At 51.6% G+C, this 13,362-nt stretch overlaps 1 protein-coding gene across 1 annotated transcript in view; it reads right to left on the bottom strand.

Annotated features, from left to right (window-relative positions):
- The window catches only part of LRRC75A (leucine rich repeat containing 75A), a 44,074-nt gene that overhangs the window by 23,962 nt on the left and 6,750 nt on the right, over positions 1 to 13,362 (bottom strand). Inside the window, exon 2 of the mRNA XM_053274510.1 lies at positions 2,767 to 2,895. Within this exon, the coding sequence (XP_053130485.1) occupies positions 2,767 to 2,895 (129 nt within the window). The remainder of the gene's footprint in view (positions 1 to 2,766; positions 2,896 to 13,362) is intronic.

Raw genomic sequence — 13,362 nt, 5'->3', positions numbered from 1 at the left:
AGACAGTAAGCGAAGAGCCGTCGGAACCGGGTTCTCTTCGAGATGAGCCGAGGGGGATGGGGCCGTTGCTCAGTGGAAGCGCATGGTCCCGGGTTCAATCTCTGGTGACTAGGAACCCAGGAAGACCTGACTTCAAATCTCAATTCAAGCATGGAACTCTCTGGGTGCCTCTGAGCCAGACATGTCGCTCTCGGCCTAACCAACCTCACAGGGTTGTTGTGAGGATGAAAATGACCATGCACACCTCTCTGAGCACCTTGGAGGAAGAGCAGGGTATAAGCATGAAAATGAATGAATGAATGAATGAATGAATGAATAAAATAAACAAACAACAACAAATATTTATATATCAAGTTTCCAAAGTGGTTTACACAGAGAAATAATAAATAAAAATAAGATGGATCCCTGTCCCCAAAGGGCTCACAATCTAAAACAAAATGTAAGACAGACAGCAGCAACAGCCACTGGAGGGATGCTGTGCTGGGGACGGATAGGGCCAGGTGCTCTCCCTCTGCTAAAGAAAGAGAATCGCCACGTTGAAAAGGTGCCTCTTTGCCCAGTTAGCCAGGGTCTAACTAAATATGTAAGTAAGTAAGTAAATAAATAAATAAATAAATAAATAAAATCTTCAGGTGGGGCTGGGAGAGACCCTTGCCTGGAAATTTGGAGAGCCATTGCCAGTCAGAGAGTCCCAAGCTAGATGGATCAATGGTCTGATTTGCAATTTAAAAAAGCTTCGAATAGAGCCGTTGCTCAGTGGGAAAGCATCCTCTTGGCATGCAGAAGGTCCCAGGTTCAGTCCCTGGCAGCATCTCCAGGTAGGGCTGGGAGAGACTCCTCCCTGAAACCATGGAGAGCTGCTGTCAGTCTGGGTAGACAATACTAGGCTAGACGGACTGATGGTCCAACTCAGTAGACGACAGGTTCCTAGGGGATGGAGCTGTAGCTTAGTGGTAGAGCATCTGCTTTGCATGCCCACCATGTGCCCATGTAAAGATGCAGCCAAGATCGGCACTGGCACCAACTCTGTCATCTCACGAGCCATTGGGCGGCTCTCAAACGCAGAACCAACAGCTAAAAGGGGGCACACTGAGCATGCAGTTATCCGGAGGTCTTTTTCCAGATGTCCCAATACGAAGATTTGGGTTGCGTGCAGAGCAACAATTTGGACGAATGGACCCCGGCCCAATAAAGGGGGGGGGGCATCAAGATGTCTGCAGAAGATGGATGCACTCTCTCCGTGACACCTTTTTCATTTCCACCTGAGTATTGTTCACAACTGAGTTAAAGGAAAAGCCCTGCTAGAACAGGCCAAGAGACCATCCAGCCCAACGTCCTGCTTTCCTGCGAAGGCCAGGAAAGTATTGTCCGAACCGAGCCGAAAATTCTATTTAGTTATGAATTTTGCACACATCTAACTGACCCCATTTGGGTTGGGGTTACAGAAGCCACAACCAAGGCCCTTTAAGAGCAGAGCCAGGAGGCCAGCTGGAAGTCTCCAGAGAGCGATCTGCCCACTCCCACATTAGACAAGCGGATCCCCGCGTTGCAAAAGGCAGCCACACACACCGAGCAAGACAAAAACATGACATAACCCTCTGAGACATCTGCAGAGACCGCGTCAGCTGCAGCCTGCAAAAATCTATAATGAGAAATCTAATTCCATTACAGGGAACGAGGAAAAGGCTATGCGAAGAGATTGGATCAGGGGAAAAGGAGGGGAAACAGACCCATCAAACGCCTGCCAAGGAAGGCGAGACAAGCAGAGAGGTTGTGATGGCAGGTAATACACACACACACACACACACACACACACTGAGCCTTTCCTATAACATCAAAGCAGCTGAAGAAGGTGGCAGCCGGAATGTCGTGCCCATTAAATTCCTGTTTTGTTCATCAACAAGAATTTTATAAACACACACACATACACAGAGGCGGCATCTAGAAATCCACTTGCCAGCTCGCCACTGGCAAGCACCCCCAGCCCTCTGGCAAGTACCCCACAGATCTCCTCCCCAGAGAACTCATTCCCACTGCTATTTTTGAGAAGGCAAGAACAGCAGGAAACCTTTCTGAGCGGCCCCATGGGAAAGGGCTCCCCTGTTTCTTACTGTCTCCATTTCCCAGCGCAAAGGATAGAAGAGCGGCTTCGCTCCTAAGTCCTTCAGCCTGCGTGCCGGAAAAGGGTCCGAGGGAAGAGAAGGGAATGGTGGCAACCACAAACAATGGTTTTAGGAGAGGAACCAGCAATTCCCTTCATCAGTGCAACTTTCCCCATCTCCAGATGTGGGTGGACTACAACCCCCATCATCCCCTGCCACACTGGCCGAAGGCTAGGAACGATGGGAGTTGTAGCCCAACCACATCAGGGAGCCTCTTCTTTGGGAACTGATTAGGATCCCTTCCAACCAGCAATTCCCCTTCGTCATGGCAACTTTTCCCTCCTCCAGATATGGTTGGACTACAATTCCCATCAACCCTTGCCACCGTGGCCAACAGTCAGGGACAGTGCTCCCTCTAATAGAGATTTCCAGATGTCATTGACTACAACTCCCAGCATCCTTTGCTTGGGGATTCTGGGAGCTGTAGTCAACAACATCTGGGCAGGGATGATGCAAGTTGTAACCCAACCATATCGGAAGTCTCTCTCCTTGGGGGACCATTTAGGATCGCTCCCAGCCCTGAGATGTAAAAAGCAACAGCAGTTCCCTCCATCATGGCAGCCTTCCCCGCCGCCTCTCCGTGGGACCGAGAGGGATCGCTTACCGTTTTGGGGCAGTGGATGTATCGGGCAAGGCTGATGATCAGGTCGTGGGTGATGGGGTCTACCAGGTTCCTGAAGCTGGCGTAGCGATAAAGGACGTCGTCCAGCGAGGTGGACTCCATCCCTAGGTCCTGCAAGGGAGAAGGCAGAGGAGAAGAAGACGTCAAGGAGGCAACCTCGGAGGTCTCCAAGCAAACCAGGCCACCTCCGTTATCCGGCAACACCACAGCCCTGCCTGCGATCTCCACAGGCTCCACCCCAAAACGGGGGCAAATCTGAAAGCCTGGGGCCTCGGAGCTCTTCAGGTTCTGGGACTGCCCAGATGTGGGGAGTTCCATTATTGTAGAAACCCACCCCTAACCCCTGCGAAATGAGAGTGGTGATTCTCTTCTATTTAGCAGGAGGAAAACAACCGGCCCTATCCCTCCCCAGCACAGCATCCCTCCAGTGGTGGTTACTAGTATCTGCATTATGGTTCCCTTTAGATTGTGAGCCCTTTGGAGACAGGGGACCCTCTTGTATATGTATTATTTATTTTTCTGAATGAATGGAATGAATGAATGAATTCATTTATTTACAGTCAACGACCAAATAAACACTACAGCAAAGAACAATACAATACCATAACATAACATAAGTAAAAATTTAAAAGCCAGTCTGTGTGAACTGCTTTGAGAACTTTGGTTGAAGAGTGGTATATAAATTACCAGCAATAGTAAATGCAAAGTCGGAATGGTGGGTCATGTTCTTCTACATTATTCTTTTTACTGAGACATTCGTCACCATTTACTTTCCTCCTTCTTGGAGAATTTGCCAAGCAGGTCTGTAGAATGTGAGGAACATAGGGCCATCTACAGAGCCAAACCCTTGGTCCGTCTAGCTCAGTATTGTCTACCCAGACTGGCAACAGCAGCTTCTCCCAGGTTACAGGCAGGAGTCTCTCTCAGCCCTATCTTGGAGATGCTGCCAGGGAGGGAACTGGGAACCTTCAGCTCTTCCCAGCACGGCTCCATCCCCTGAGGGGAATCTCTTCCAGGGCTCACACTTCTAGTCTCCCTTTCGTATGCAAGCCAGGGCAGGCCCTGCTTAGCTAAGGGGACCAGTCCTGCTTGCTACCACAAGACCAGCTCTCCTCTCCGATGTTATGCTTCTCTCCCGCTTTCAAATCAGGAGACCAACGTTTCGTATAACGTGGCTAGGTTCTGTGCCGCAGCCCGTACAATCCAGCAACGGTGAACTAACAATGATCACTTCCAGGTGCTTGGAATTAACCACAAGAGCTGGTCCTGTGGCAGCAAGCATAAACGGGCCCCCTTTGCTAAGCAGGGTCCTCCCTGGTTTGCATGTGAATAGGAGACGACATGTCTGAGCCCTTGGAAGCATGGCACTGGGAAGTGCTGTAAGAGAGCCCTCCGTCTCTCTTAAAGGGCCCTCCCGGCCCTGAGAAAAGCCCCGGACTTTGCAGCAGGCGGGCATCGTGGGAAATGGCTCCAGCACGCCACGTTTGTTGCCCAAGTGGCCCCTGCTTGAGAAACAGGGAAGACCACTTGCCTGCACACCACGGGGGGGGGGCTCCCTGAAACGCCCAGCCCTCTGCCGGTGACCTCCCTACCAGGAGCAAACCAGAAGCCACAAACGGTGGGAAGGGAGCCGGCCTGCCGCCAGCCAAGCAATGAGTTCATCTCCATTTTAATAGCTCCCACCCGGTTGTTCTTTCTCTCACACACACACACAGAGACACCATCTCTGGCAAATTATCTCTAAGGAGAAATGCAAAGAGAGTCCTGGACGGTTTCCCTTTCAGCGGAGCATGCTGGACTCTCCTTTCAGAGAGAGAAAGAGAGAAAGAGACCAGAGCAAGCAGGGGAATTGCCATCGGCCCAGCCAGAAACAAGGCCCCCTCTGGGCATACCTGGGTGGCCTTCCCTCTTGGCGTGCTTAAAATGTATACGGGCTTCTGTTCCAAAATGAAATGACCACCATCCATTTCATGCCAGTCCTTTTAGGATGGCAGGGGCGCCATTTCAGACGCTGGGTTTTGGGGTGGGGGGAGGCACTAAAGTTCTCAGCAGGTTGCCAAAGATGTGCTTGGTCCCACACATTTTGGCCACTCTCAAGGGACAAAAGCTCTTAGTGTATTTTGGACAATGTCCACCCTGCCCACCCCCCTAGAGATGGAAAAGAGGTGATTTTTATTTATTTATTTATTACATTTTATATCCCACTCTTCCTCCAAGGAGCCCAGAGTGGTGTACTACATACTTGAGTTTCTCTTTCACAACAACCCTGTGAAGTAGGCTAGGCTGAGAGAGAAGTGACTGGCCCAGAGTCACCCAGAAAGTCTCATGGCTGAAGGGGGATTTGAACTCGGGTCTCCCCGGTCCTCACAGCTTTCTTTGTAATATCACTCCTCCTTTTTCCCTACACCCAAACAATTAGGGGGAATTTGCAGTCTTTTTTGCACAGAGGAAAGGGCTAAATGAACCCACTGTCCTCTCTCCAGGGAGTCATCTTTGGAGGAAATTCCTGCCCACTTTTAAGTCCATTCCTCTGATCACATCAACAATACTTTATATAATGGGGTTGTGGTTGACAGCTCGTTGAAAGTGTTGACTCAGTGTGCAGCAGCAGCGAAAAAGGCGAATTCCATGCTAGGGATCATTAGGAAGGGGATTGGAAATAAAACTGCTAATCTTATGATGTCCTTATACAAAACTATGGTGCGGCCACATCTGGAGTACTGTGTACAGTTCTTGTCACCATGCCTCAGAAAAGACATTATAAAACTGGAGGTGCAGAAGAGGGCGACCAAGATGATCAGGGGCCTGGAGCACCTTTCTTATGAGGCAAGACTACAACAATAGCAAGGCTATTTAGCTTAGAAAAAAGACGACTGAAGGGAGACATGATAGATGTCTATAAAATCATGCATGGTGTGGAGAGAATGGAAAGAGAGAGGTTTTTCTGCCCCTCTCATAACACCAGAACCAGGGATCATTCCATGAAACTGACTGCCAAGAAATGTAGGACTGACAAAAGGAAGTATGTCCTTTTTCACACAATGCATAATTAGCCTCTGGAATTCTCTGCCACAAGATGTGTGGTGACAGTCACCAGCATGGATGACTTTACGAAGGGCAAGGTCAAGTGTACCGTCGAGTCGGTGTTGACTCCTGGAGCACCTTCCTTATGAAGCAGGGCTGGGGCTTTTTAGTTTAGAAAAAAGACGACTGCGGGGAGACACGATAGGGATGTATAAAATTATGCATGGAGTGGAGAAAGTGGACAGAGACATTCTTCTCCCTCTCTCCCAACACTAGAACCAGGGGCCATCCCATGAAACGGAAGGCCGGGAAATTTAGGACCGACAAAAGGAAGCACTTTTTCACCCATATGTATAATTAATCTATGGAATTCTCTGCCACAGGATGTGGCGATGGCCACCAGCTTGGATGACTTTAAAAGGGGCTTAGATTAATTCACAGAGGGCAGAGCTATCAATGGCTACTAGTCAGGTGGCTATAAGCCCCCTCCAGCCTCCGAGGCAGGATGCCTCTCAATCCCAGTTGCCGGGGAGCAACAGCAGGAGAGAGGGCATGCCTTCCCCTCTTGCCTGCGGGCTCCCCAGCGGCATCGGGTGGGCCACTGTGCGAAACAGGACGCTGGACTAGATGGGCCTTCGGCTTGATCCAGCAGGGATGTTCTTATATAAGACGCCATTGCAAATTTGGCCTCTGCAGGTCCAACAGTCGGGGCAAGAAAAGCAGAACACCACCCTGAAAGCTAAACGCCTTGCAACACCATCACCTCTTCCCCATCTCTAGGGCGCAGAGCTTCTGAAAAACCACGAGGAGCATTCGTACCCCGAGATGGGGACGGCCATCCCAGCGGCTGGTGTACTGACTGTGGGAGGCATTCAAGATCGCAATATTCTGCCAGCTTGCCGTTGAAAGAGCCTTCATCAGAGTGACTTTTCCTCATGCCTCTTTCAGGGCCTGCACAGCCAGCTGTGGTGAGGGTGGAGCCAGAGGCCAGGTCACGTGAGCGGCTACAGAGTTGCAGATGCTGCTTTTCCAGCACCCTCTTTCCAAAACAGAGCACCCCAGGGGCGGCAGAGGGCATGGGAAATGTGTGCTTCCCGCCTGGCTTTCCGGGAATAGTCTCGGCCCGTGTGGAATGCAGGCAGAAAGCAGCCGCAGAAGAGCCTAGGCCTCTCAGAGGCCTCCAGAAGTTCGACACAAACGGAGAGAGTTGGATGGGGCAGGTTGCTGCTACGTTGGTGGTGTTGGTGGCGCATGGCAGGGGGGGGGAGAGATGACTACCCCTTAGGAACCCTGACCTACCTCACAGGGTTGCTGTGAGGATAAAAATAACCATGTACACCGCTCTGAGCTCCTTGGAGGAAGAGCGGGATCTAAGTGTAAAAATAAAAATAAAATAAACAAACAAACAAACCCGGGAGGCTCAACAGACCAACTAGGCTCTCGCTTCAGCTGATCACAAAAAAGAACACAGGGACATAGGAAGCTGCTTCCTACTGAGTCAGACCCTTGGTCCATCTAGCTCAGTATGGCCTGCTCTGACTGGCAGTGGCTTCTCCAAGGCTGCAGGCAGAAGTCTTCTCTCCCAGCCCTCCCTAGAGAACCCGGGGCCTTCTGCATGCCAAGCAGCTGCTCAGCCACTGAGCTAATGCCCCCATAGGGAATATCTTGAGGGAACATCTCGCAGCAGACATCACTCACTTGCAGTCCCCAACCCAAGACAAGCCCTGCTTAGCAAAGGGGACCAAAGTCACGCTCGCTGCCACCAGACCAGCTCTCCTCCCCACCGGCTTTCTCAACAGGCCAGGAAGTTGGGCAGAGCAATACACAGCCACTGGCCACCCTGGTTTCCCTTTCCTGCGTTGTTTCCATGTGCGGGCTTCAGAGGTGATTTCCCCCTCCCACTGCAACTTCTGGCCTTCCTTGCTTTCATCAGTTATCAGGAAAGCAGTGTTCCCTCTCACAGGGATCCCCAGATGTTGTGGACTCCAACTCCCAGAATCCCCAGCGGCAGGGGCTTTTCCTTGGGGATTCCAGGAGTTGTCAACAACATCTGGGAATCCCTGCAGGACGCCCCTAGGAACACAGGGAGCCCCTTCCTACTGAGTCTGACCCTTGGTCCATCTAGCTCAGTATGGTCAACACAGACCGGCAGCAGTTCTCCTAGCTTTCAGGCTCAGGGCTCTCTCCCAGCCCTACCTGCCAGTGCTGCTGTAGTGGAAATACTACACTCTCGGTTCCTTCTCGGTAGAAGCCAACACCCTTTCCGTCAGATTCAAAGCACTTTATTACGTAATGAGAATCATGACCGGGCCTTGCATGCAAGTGATGGGTGGAACACCCTACAAAATGGTGGTGATATATTATATACTCGTTCTTAACTTTATGTGAATATCTAGTTATACATCGGCTCTTGTAAACTGAGCATTCTCCCCACCCCCAGAAGGACCAATCATGGTTCTTCTGGACAAGATACGTTATGGTCCCAACACGCACGTCCAGTCTTCAGAGTACAGTAATCCCATTGTTCATTGTTCTCCAAAGCCCCTCCTTACCACACATTCCAAAAACCATCAGTTCCTCCTAAACAGTAACTTGGGTTCACTTTCTCATCAGGGATTTGAGGCCCGATGGATTGATTAAGGGCCGTCAACTCAGTGTCGACTCTTAGCGACCACACAGATAGATTCCCTCCAGGATGATTTGTCTTCCACTTGGCCTTGAAGGTCTCTCCGTGGTGCATTCATGGCTGTCGTCATCGAGTCCATCCACCTGGCTGCTGGTCGTCCTCTTCTTCTCTTGCCTTCCACTTTCCCCAGCATTATATGGACTTCTCAAGGGAGCTGGGTCTTTGCTTAATGTGTCCGAAGTATGATAGTTTGAGCCTGATCATTGGTGCCTCAAGTAGCCCAGATTTCTGCTACACTGCCAAGGACTTAATCGGGGCTTTCTGTGTGCAAAGCAGACACTCTCCTACTGAGCTCTGGCCCTATCTCCTAAAGGGAATATCGTACAGCGCTCACGTATTGTCCCCTATCCAAATGCAAACCAGGGTGGGCCCCGCTTAGAAAGGGGACCATAGCAGTTCACTGCCACGAGACCAGCTCTGCTCCCCAGTTCACCACGCTCTGGCATGAGGAGACGTTAGGAACATGGGAAGCTGCCACATAATGAGTCAGACTCTTGGTCTATCTAGCTCAGTATTGTCTTCACAGGCTGGCAGCGGCTTCTCCAAGGTTGCAGGCAGGAATCTCTCTCAGCCCTATCTTGGAGATGCTGCCAGGGAGGGAACTTGGAACCTAGATGCTCTTCCCAGAGCGGCTCTATCCCCCGAGGATAATCTCTTCCTGTGCTCACACATCAGGTCTCTCATCCATATGCAACCAGGGCAGACCCTGCTTAGCTAAGGGGACCAGTCATGCTGGCGACCACAAGACCAGCTCTCCAAGTTGCTTGATGGCTGAGCCTGTCCCAACTTGCCAGCCCAGAGAGGTGGCTGGTGGCCCAAGAGATTTCATCTCCCAGGCCCCCGAAAGCCACTTCAATGGCAGGTGAATGGGTGCTTACAGGCTGCGCCCCACAGGGAAAGAGAGAGAGAGAGACTCAAGGACACAGTTATCCGCTATCTTCTTGCTCCTCCTAAATTAAGGCAATTTCCCCCAGCAGTTATTTATATTGCACTCTCCATGGGCCCAAAGGGAGCTCGCCTTGATGAGATGAAACTGCTTTCTTCCGCTGCTTCGAGTGGCTAATTGACTAATCACTTCAAAAGCAAGACATCTGATCAAGAGTGCACACACATCCCGCTTATCAACACCACCACCGCGCCATCGCGAAGGACATAAGACCTGCCACTGGACAGCAGAACCTGGAAAGCTGCCACCTGCTGAGTTGGACCGTCGCTCCACCTAGATCAGCATTGTCTGCACTGACTGGCAGCAGCTCCTCAAGGTTCCAGCCGGCACATATCCCCCAAGGCAGTACCGATGGCCCAAATCTGCAGGCCTGGCTCATGGCCCGCAGGTTCAGAGCTCAGGATGACAGCCACGGAGCTGCCTTAGGAACGTAGGAAGCTGCCATCTACTGAGTCAGACCCTTGGTCTATCTAGCTCAGTGTTGTCTTCACAGACTGGCAGCAGCTTCTCCCAGGTTGCAGGCAGGAAACTCTCTCAGCCCTCTCTTGGAGATGCTGCCAGGGAGGGAACTGGGAACCTTCTGCTCTTCCCAGAGTGGCTCCATCCCCCGAGGAGAATATCTTACCATTCTCCCATTCCTATGTCTCCCATTCCTATGCAACCAGGGCAGATCTTGCTTAACTAAGGGGACAAGTCGTGCTTGCTACCACCAGACCAGCTCTCCTGTCTAAATCTATTTTCTATAACTTAGGAACATAGGAAGCTGCCATATACTGAGTCAGACCATTGGTCCATCTAGCTCAGGATTGTCTACCCAGACTGGCAGCGGCTTCTCCAAGGTTGCAGGCAGGAGTCTCTCTCAGCCCTCTCTTGGAGATGCTGCCAGGGAAGGAACTTGGAACCTTCTGCTTTTCCCAGAGTGGCTCCATCCCCTAAGGGGAATCTCTTCCAGTGCTTATACTTCTAGTCTCCCTTTTGTATGCAAGCCAGGGCGAACCCTGCTTAGCTGAGGGGACAAGTCATGCTGGCTACCACCAGACCAGCTCTCCTCTCCAAGAGGCTGGGGGTTGGGATGGGGGGGAACACCTCTCTTGGCATCTCCTCCAGCCTCTCTGCCTGCCATGGAGACCAAGCTGAGCTTGCCTTTTGTGCTGGCCGCATGCCCCGGCACGGGGCCCTTTGCAACCCCAAGCCCCATCATCAGCATATTGCGTAACAGACCCTTCCCTGTGGTTTCCCTTTGCCCCGAACCAAGAAGTCCGGCTGCTTCCTAGGGTGTCTGCAGGAAAGCAGAAGGAAGGGTAACGCTCAGCACCAGCAGCTGAAAGCCCTTCCTTCTTGCCGTCCCAATAAGCTGCCATCTGAGGCGACCGTCCTGCCTTGCCTCACCAAAGGGCCTCCCCTGGCCCCAGAATGAGCCCATGGCCATGAAATGGTGCTGGCGAAGGTGTCTGAGCAGCAGCAGAGTATCTTTCCCTTAGCACTACACACACACACACACACACACACACACACACACACACACACACAGCCCATCCCAATATATCTGTTGCTTTATTGATGCTTGCTGGTCACTTTCCCCTCCTGAATGTGGCCTATAAATTCATTTTTAAAATTTATTTGATTTATATACCGCCCTTCCAAAAAATGGCTCGGGGTGGTCGACATCAAAACATAATCAATTCACCATTAAAATCAAAGCAAAATCAATTGAAATCATTTAAACATGAAAACCATCCACATGGAAGTCATTTAAAACCGACCACAAAGCCAGCCAGCCCTCTTCAACTTAAAAGCTGGCCTCTAGCCTTTCCCTGACCCCCGCCCTGCCCTGCCACTCCGGAAAGCAAGAGCTTCCCCATCTCTGCCGAGGCCAGGAGGGCTCTTGCAATCAGGAAACTGAGCTCTCCTCCCTTCCTGGAGGCCGTTCCTCTTCACAACCATCTCCAGAAACCAGCCTCGGCACTGAAAACCGAACCTCAGAGTTGGAAGGGACCTCGAAGGTTCTGCTCAATGCACGACTCAACCAGGGCTAACAAAGAGGCCAACGCACCCTATTTGGAATTTGCTGCAAGATCCAGTTGGTCTGGTGGTAGCGAACAGGACTTGTCCCCTTAGTTAGGAAGAGATTCCCCTTAGGGGATGGAGCCGCTCTGGGAAGAGCATCTAGGCTCCAAGTTCCCTCCCTGGCAGCACCTCCATGATAGGGCTGAGAGAGACTCTTGCCATCAACCTTGGAGAAGCTGCTGCCAGTCTGTGAAGACAATACAGAGCTAGATGGACCAATGGTCTGACTCAGTATATGGCAGCTTCCTAGGTTCCTATCACTGTGCAAGGTGGCGTCCTCTCCTCTCTCTCATGGCACTAGAACCAGAGGGCATCCCATGAAATGGATTACCGGGAAATTTCGGACCAACAGAAAGGAAGTACTTCTCCCCACATGGCACAGAATTGATCTGTGGAACTCCCTGCCATGGGATGTGGCGATGGCCACCAGCTTGGGTGGCTTTCAGCAAGGCTCAGACAAATCCATGGAAGACAAGTCTGTCGGTGGTAGATGCCTCTGAATCCCAGTTGTAGGGGAGCAACGTCCAGAGAGGGGGCATGCCCTCATCTCCTGCTTGTGGGCTTCCCAGAGGCATCTCGTGGGCCACTGCGGGAAACAGGGTGCTGGATTAGACAGGCCCAATCCAGCAAGGCTGTGCTTATGTTCTTAGAGCGAGCGGCCACGGCCCTCCACCCGCCCTGGTTCTTACCCATCAGGACCTCTCCTTCCAGAAGCAGTAGATGCTAACGCAGTTCCGCCTCGAGGAGAACTACATGGCCTGATCACCCTCCCTCCTCCACGCCCCTTCAGGTAATCCCGAATCCTCTTTCCGCTCCCCCGCACTCCTCCTGGCCTCTTTTCTGCCTCGCCTCCGAGTCCTAATCCTCTCCGTGATGGAAGCTTCCATAAATCCACCCTCGCTCCTCGCTTCTGAAGGGCTGCCAGAAACTGCCAGTTCCACATCCCTGCCGTCAAGGTGGCTCCCACCAAAAACCGAACCTGGCCACGAGGCGCCCGGTTCGCTTCTCCTCTCGTATCGTAGTTGTCGCCCTCTCCAAAAGCTGTTTCTCCCAGGAGGTGGATTCGCAACGTGAAGGGACAGCGAAGGTGCCTCTTCAAACAGAAAGCAAGAGGGGTGGGCTTCTCTCTCAGGCGGCCCCCACCTCAGTACCACGAGCCTTTGAAGTGCATTGAAGGGCAGCAAAGCCGTGAAGACTGCTTTCCCTCTCTGAGTTTGGGGTTGGTTGTTTTTTTTCAAAACTGTGAGCGATACACTCATCTTCTTAGCAAGATGCTTTTCATCTCTTGACGGAGGAGAAAAAGCAAATTTACAAAGAGGCATCAAGGGCTTTCAAACTGTGCCTCCCACTCCACATGGCTTGCAGTGGGCTATCAGTCACGTAGCTGGGAGGGGAAAGGCCCCCCCCGCCTAAATATTTCTCTACCCCCTCCTAACGTTTTATTCAAGCCATTTAAAAAATGCAAAATTGTCACGTAAAGGAGAGCAGCAAAAATGATAAAACTCTTCCCCCCACTTTTTAGTCTCCTCCCCCAATTCTTAGGTTGGCTACGAGCCTGTGGGCTATCAGGCATGCCATCTAAGTAGCCCCATACAACCTCTGATCAGGTGAGGGGCCACAGTGCACCTGCTTTGCAGAAGATCTCAGGTTCAATCCCTGGCAGCGCCTCCGTGTAAAGCTGGGAACGTGTGTCGTGTCCTCAGAGGCCACGATCCTGGAGAAAGACCCTTGTCTGAAAACCCAGAGAGACGCTGCCAGTCAGAGTTGACTATACTGGGCGAGACGGACCAAAGGTCTGACTCAGTATGTGGAAACTATTTACGTTCCATTTGCAGGTGGGGGGAAAGGGGGCCTT

The sequence above is a fragment of the Hemicordylus capensis genome, chromosome 12 (assembly GCF_027244095.1).
Source record: "Hemicordylus capensis ecotype Gifberg chromosome 12, rHemCap1.1.pri, whole genome shotgun sequence".
NCBI classification, from domain to species: Eukaryota; Metazoa; Chordata; class Lepidosauria; order Squamata; family Cordylidae; genus Hemicordylus; species Hemicordylus capensis.
The sequence above is the reverse complement of the archived record's forward strand: the minus strand, read 5'-3'. Positions and strand labels throughout refer to the sequence as shown.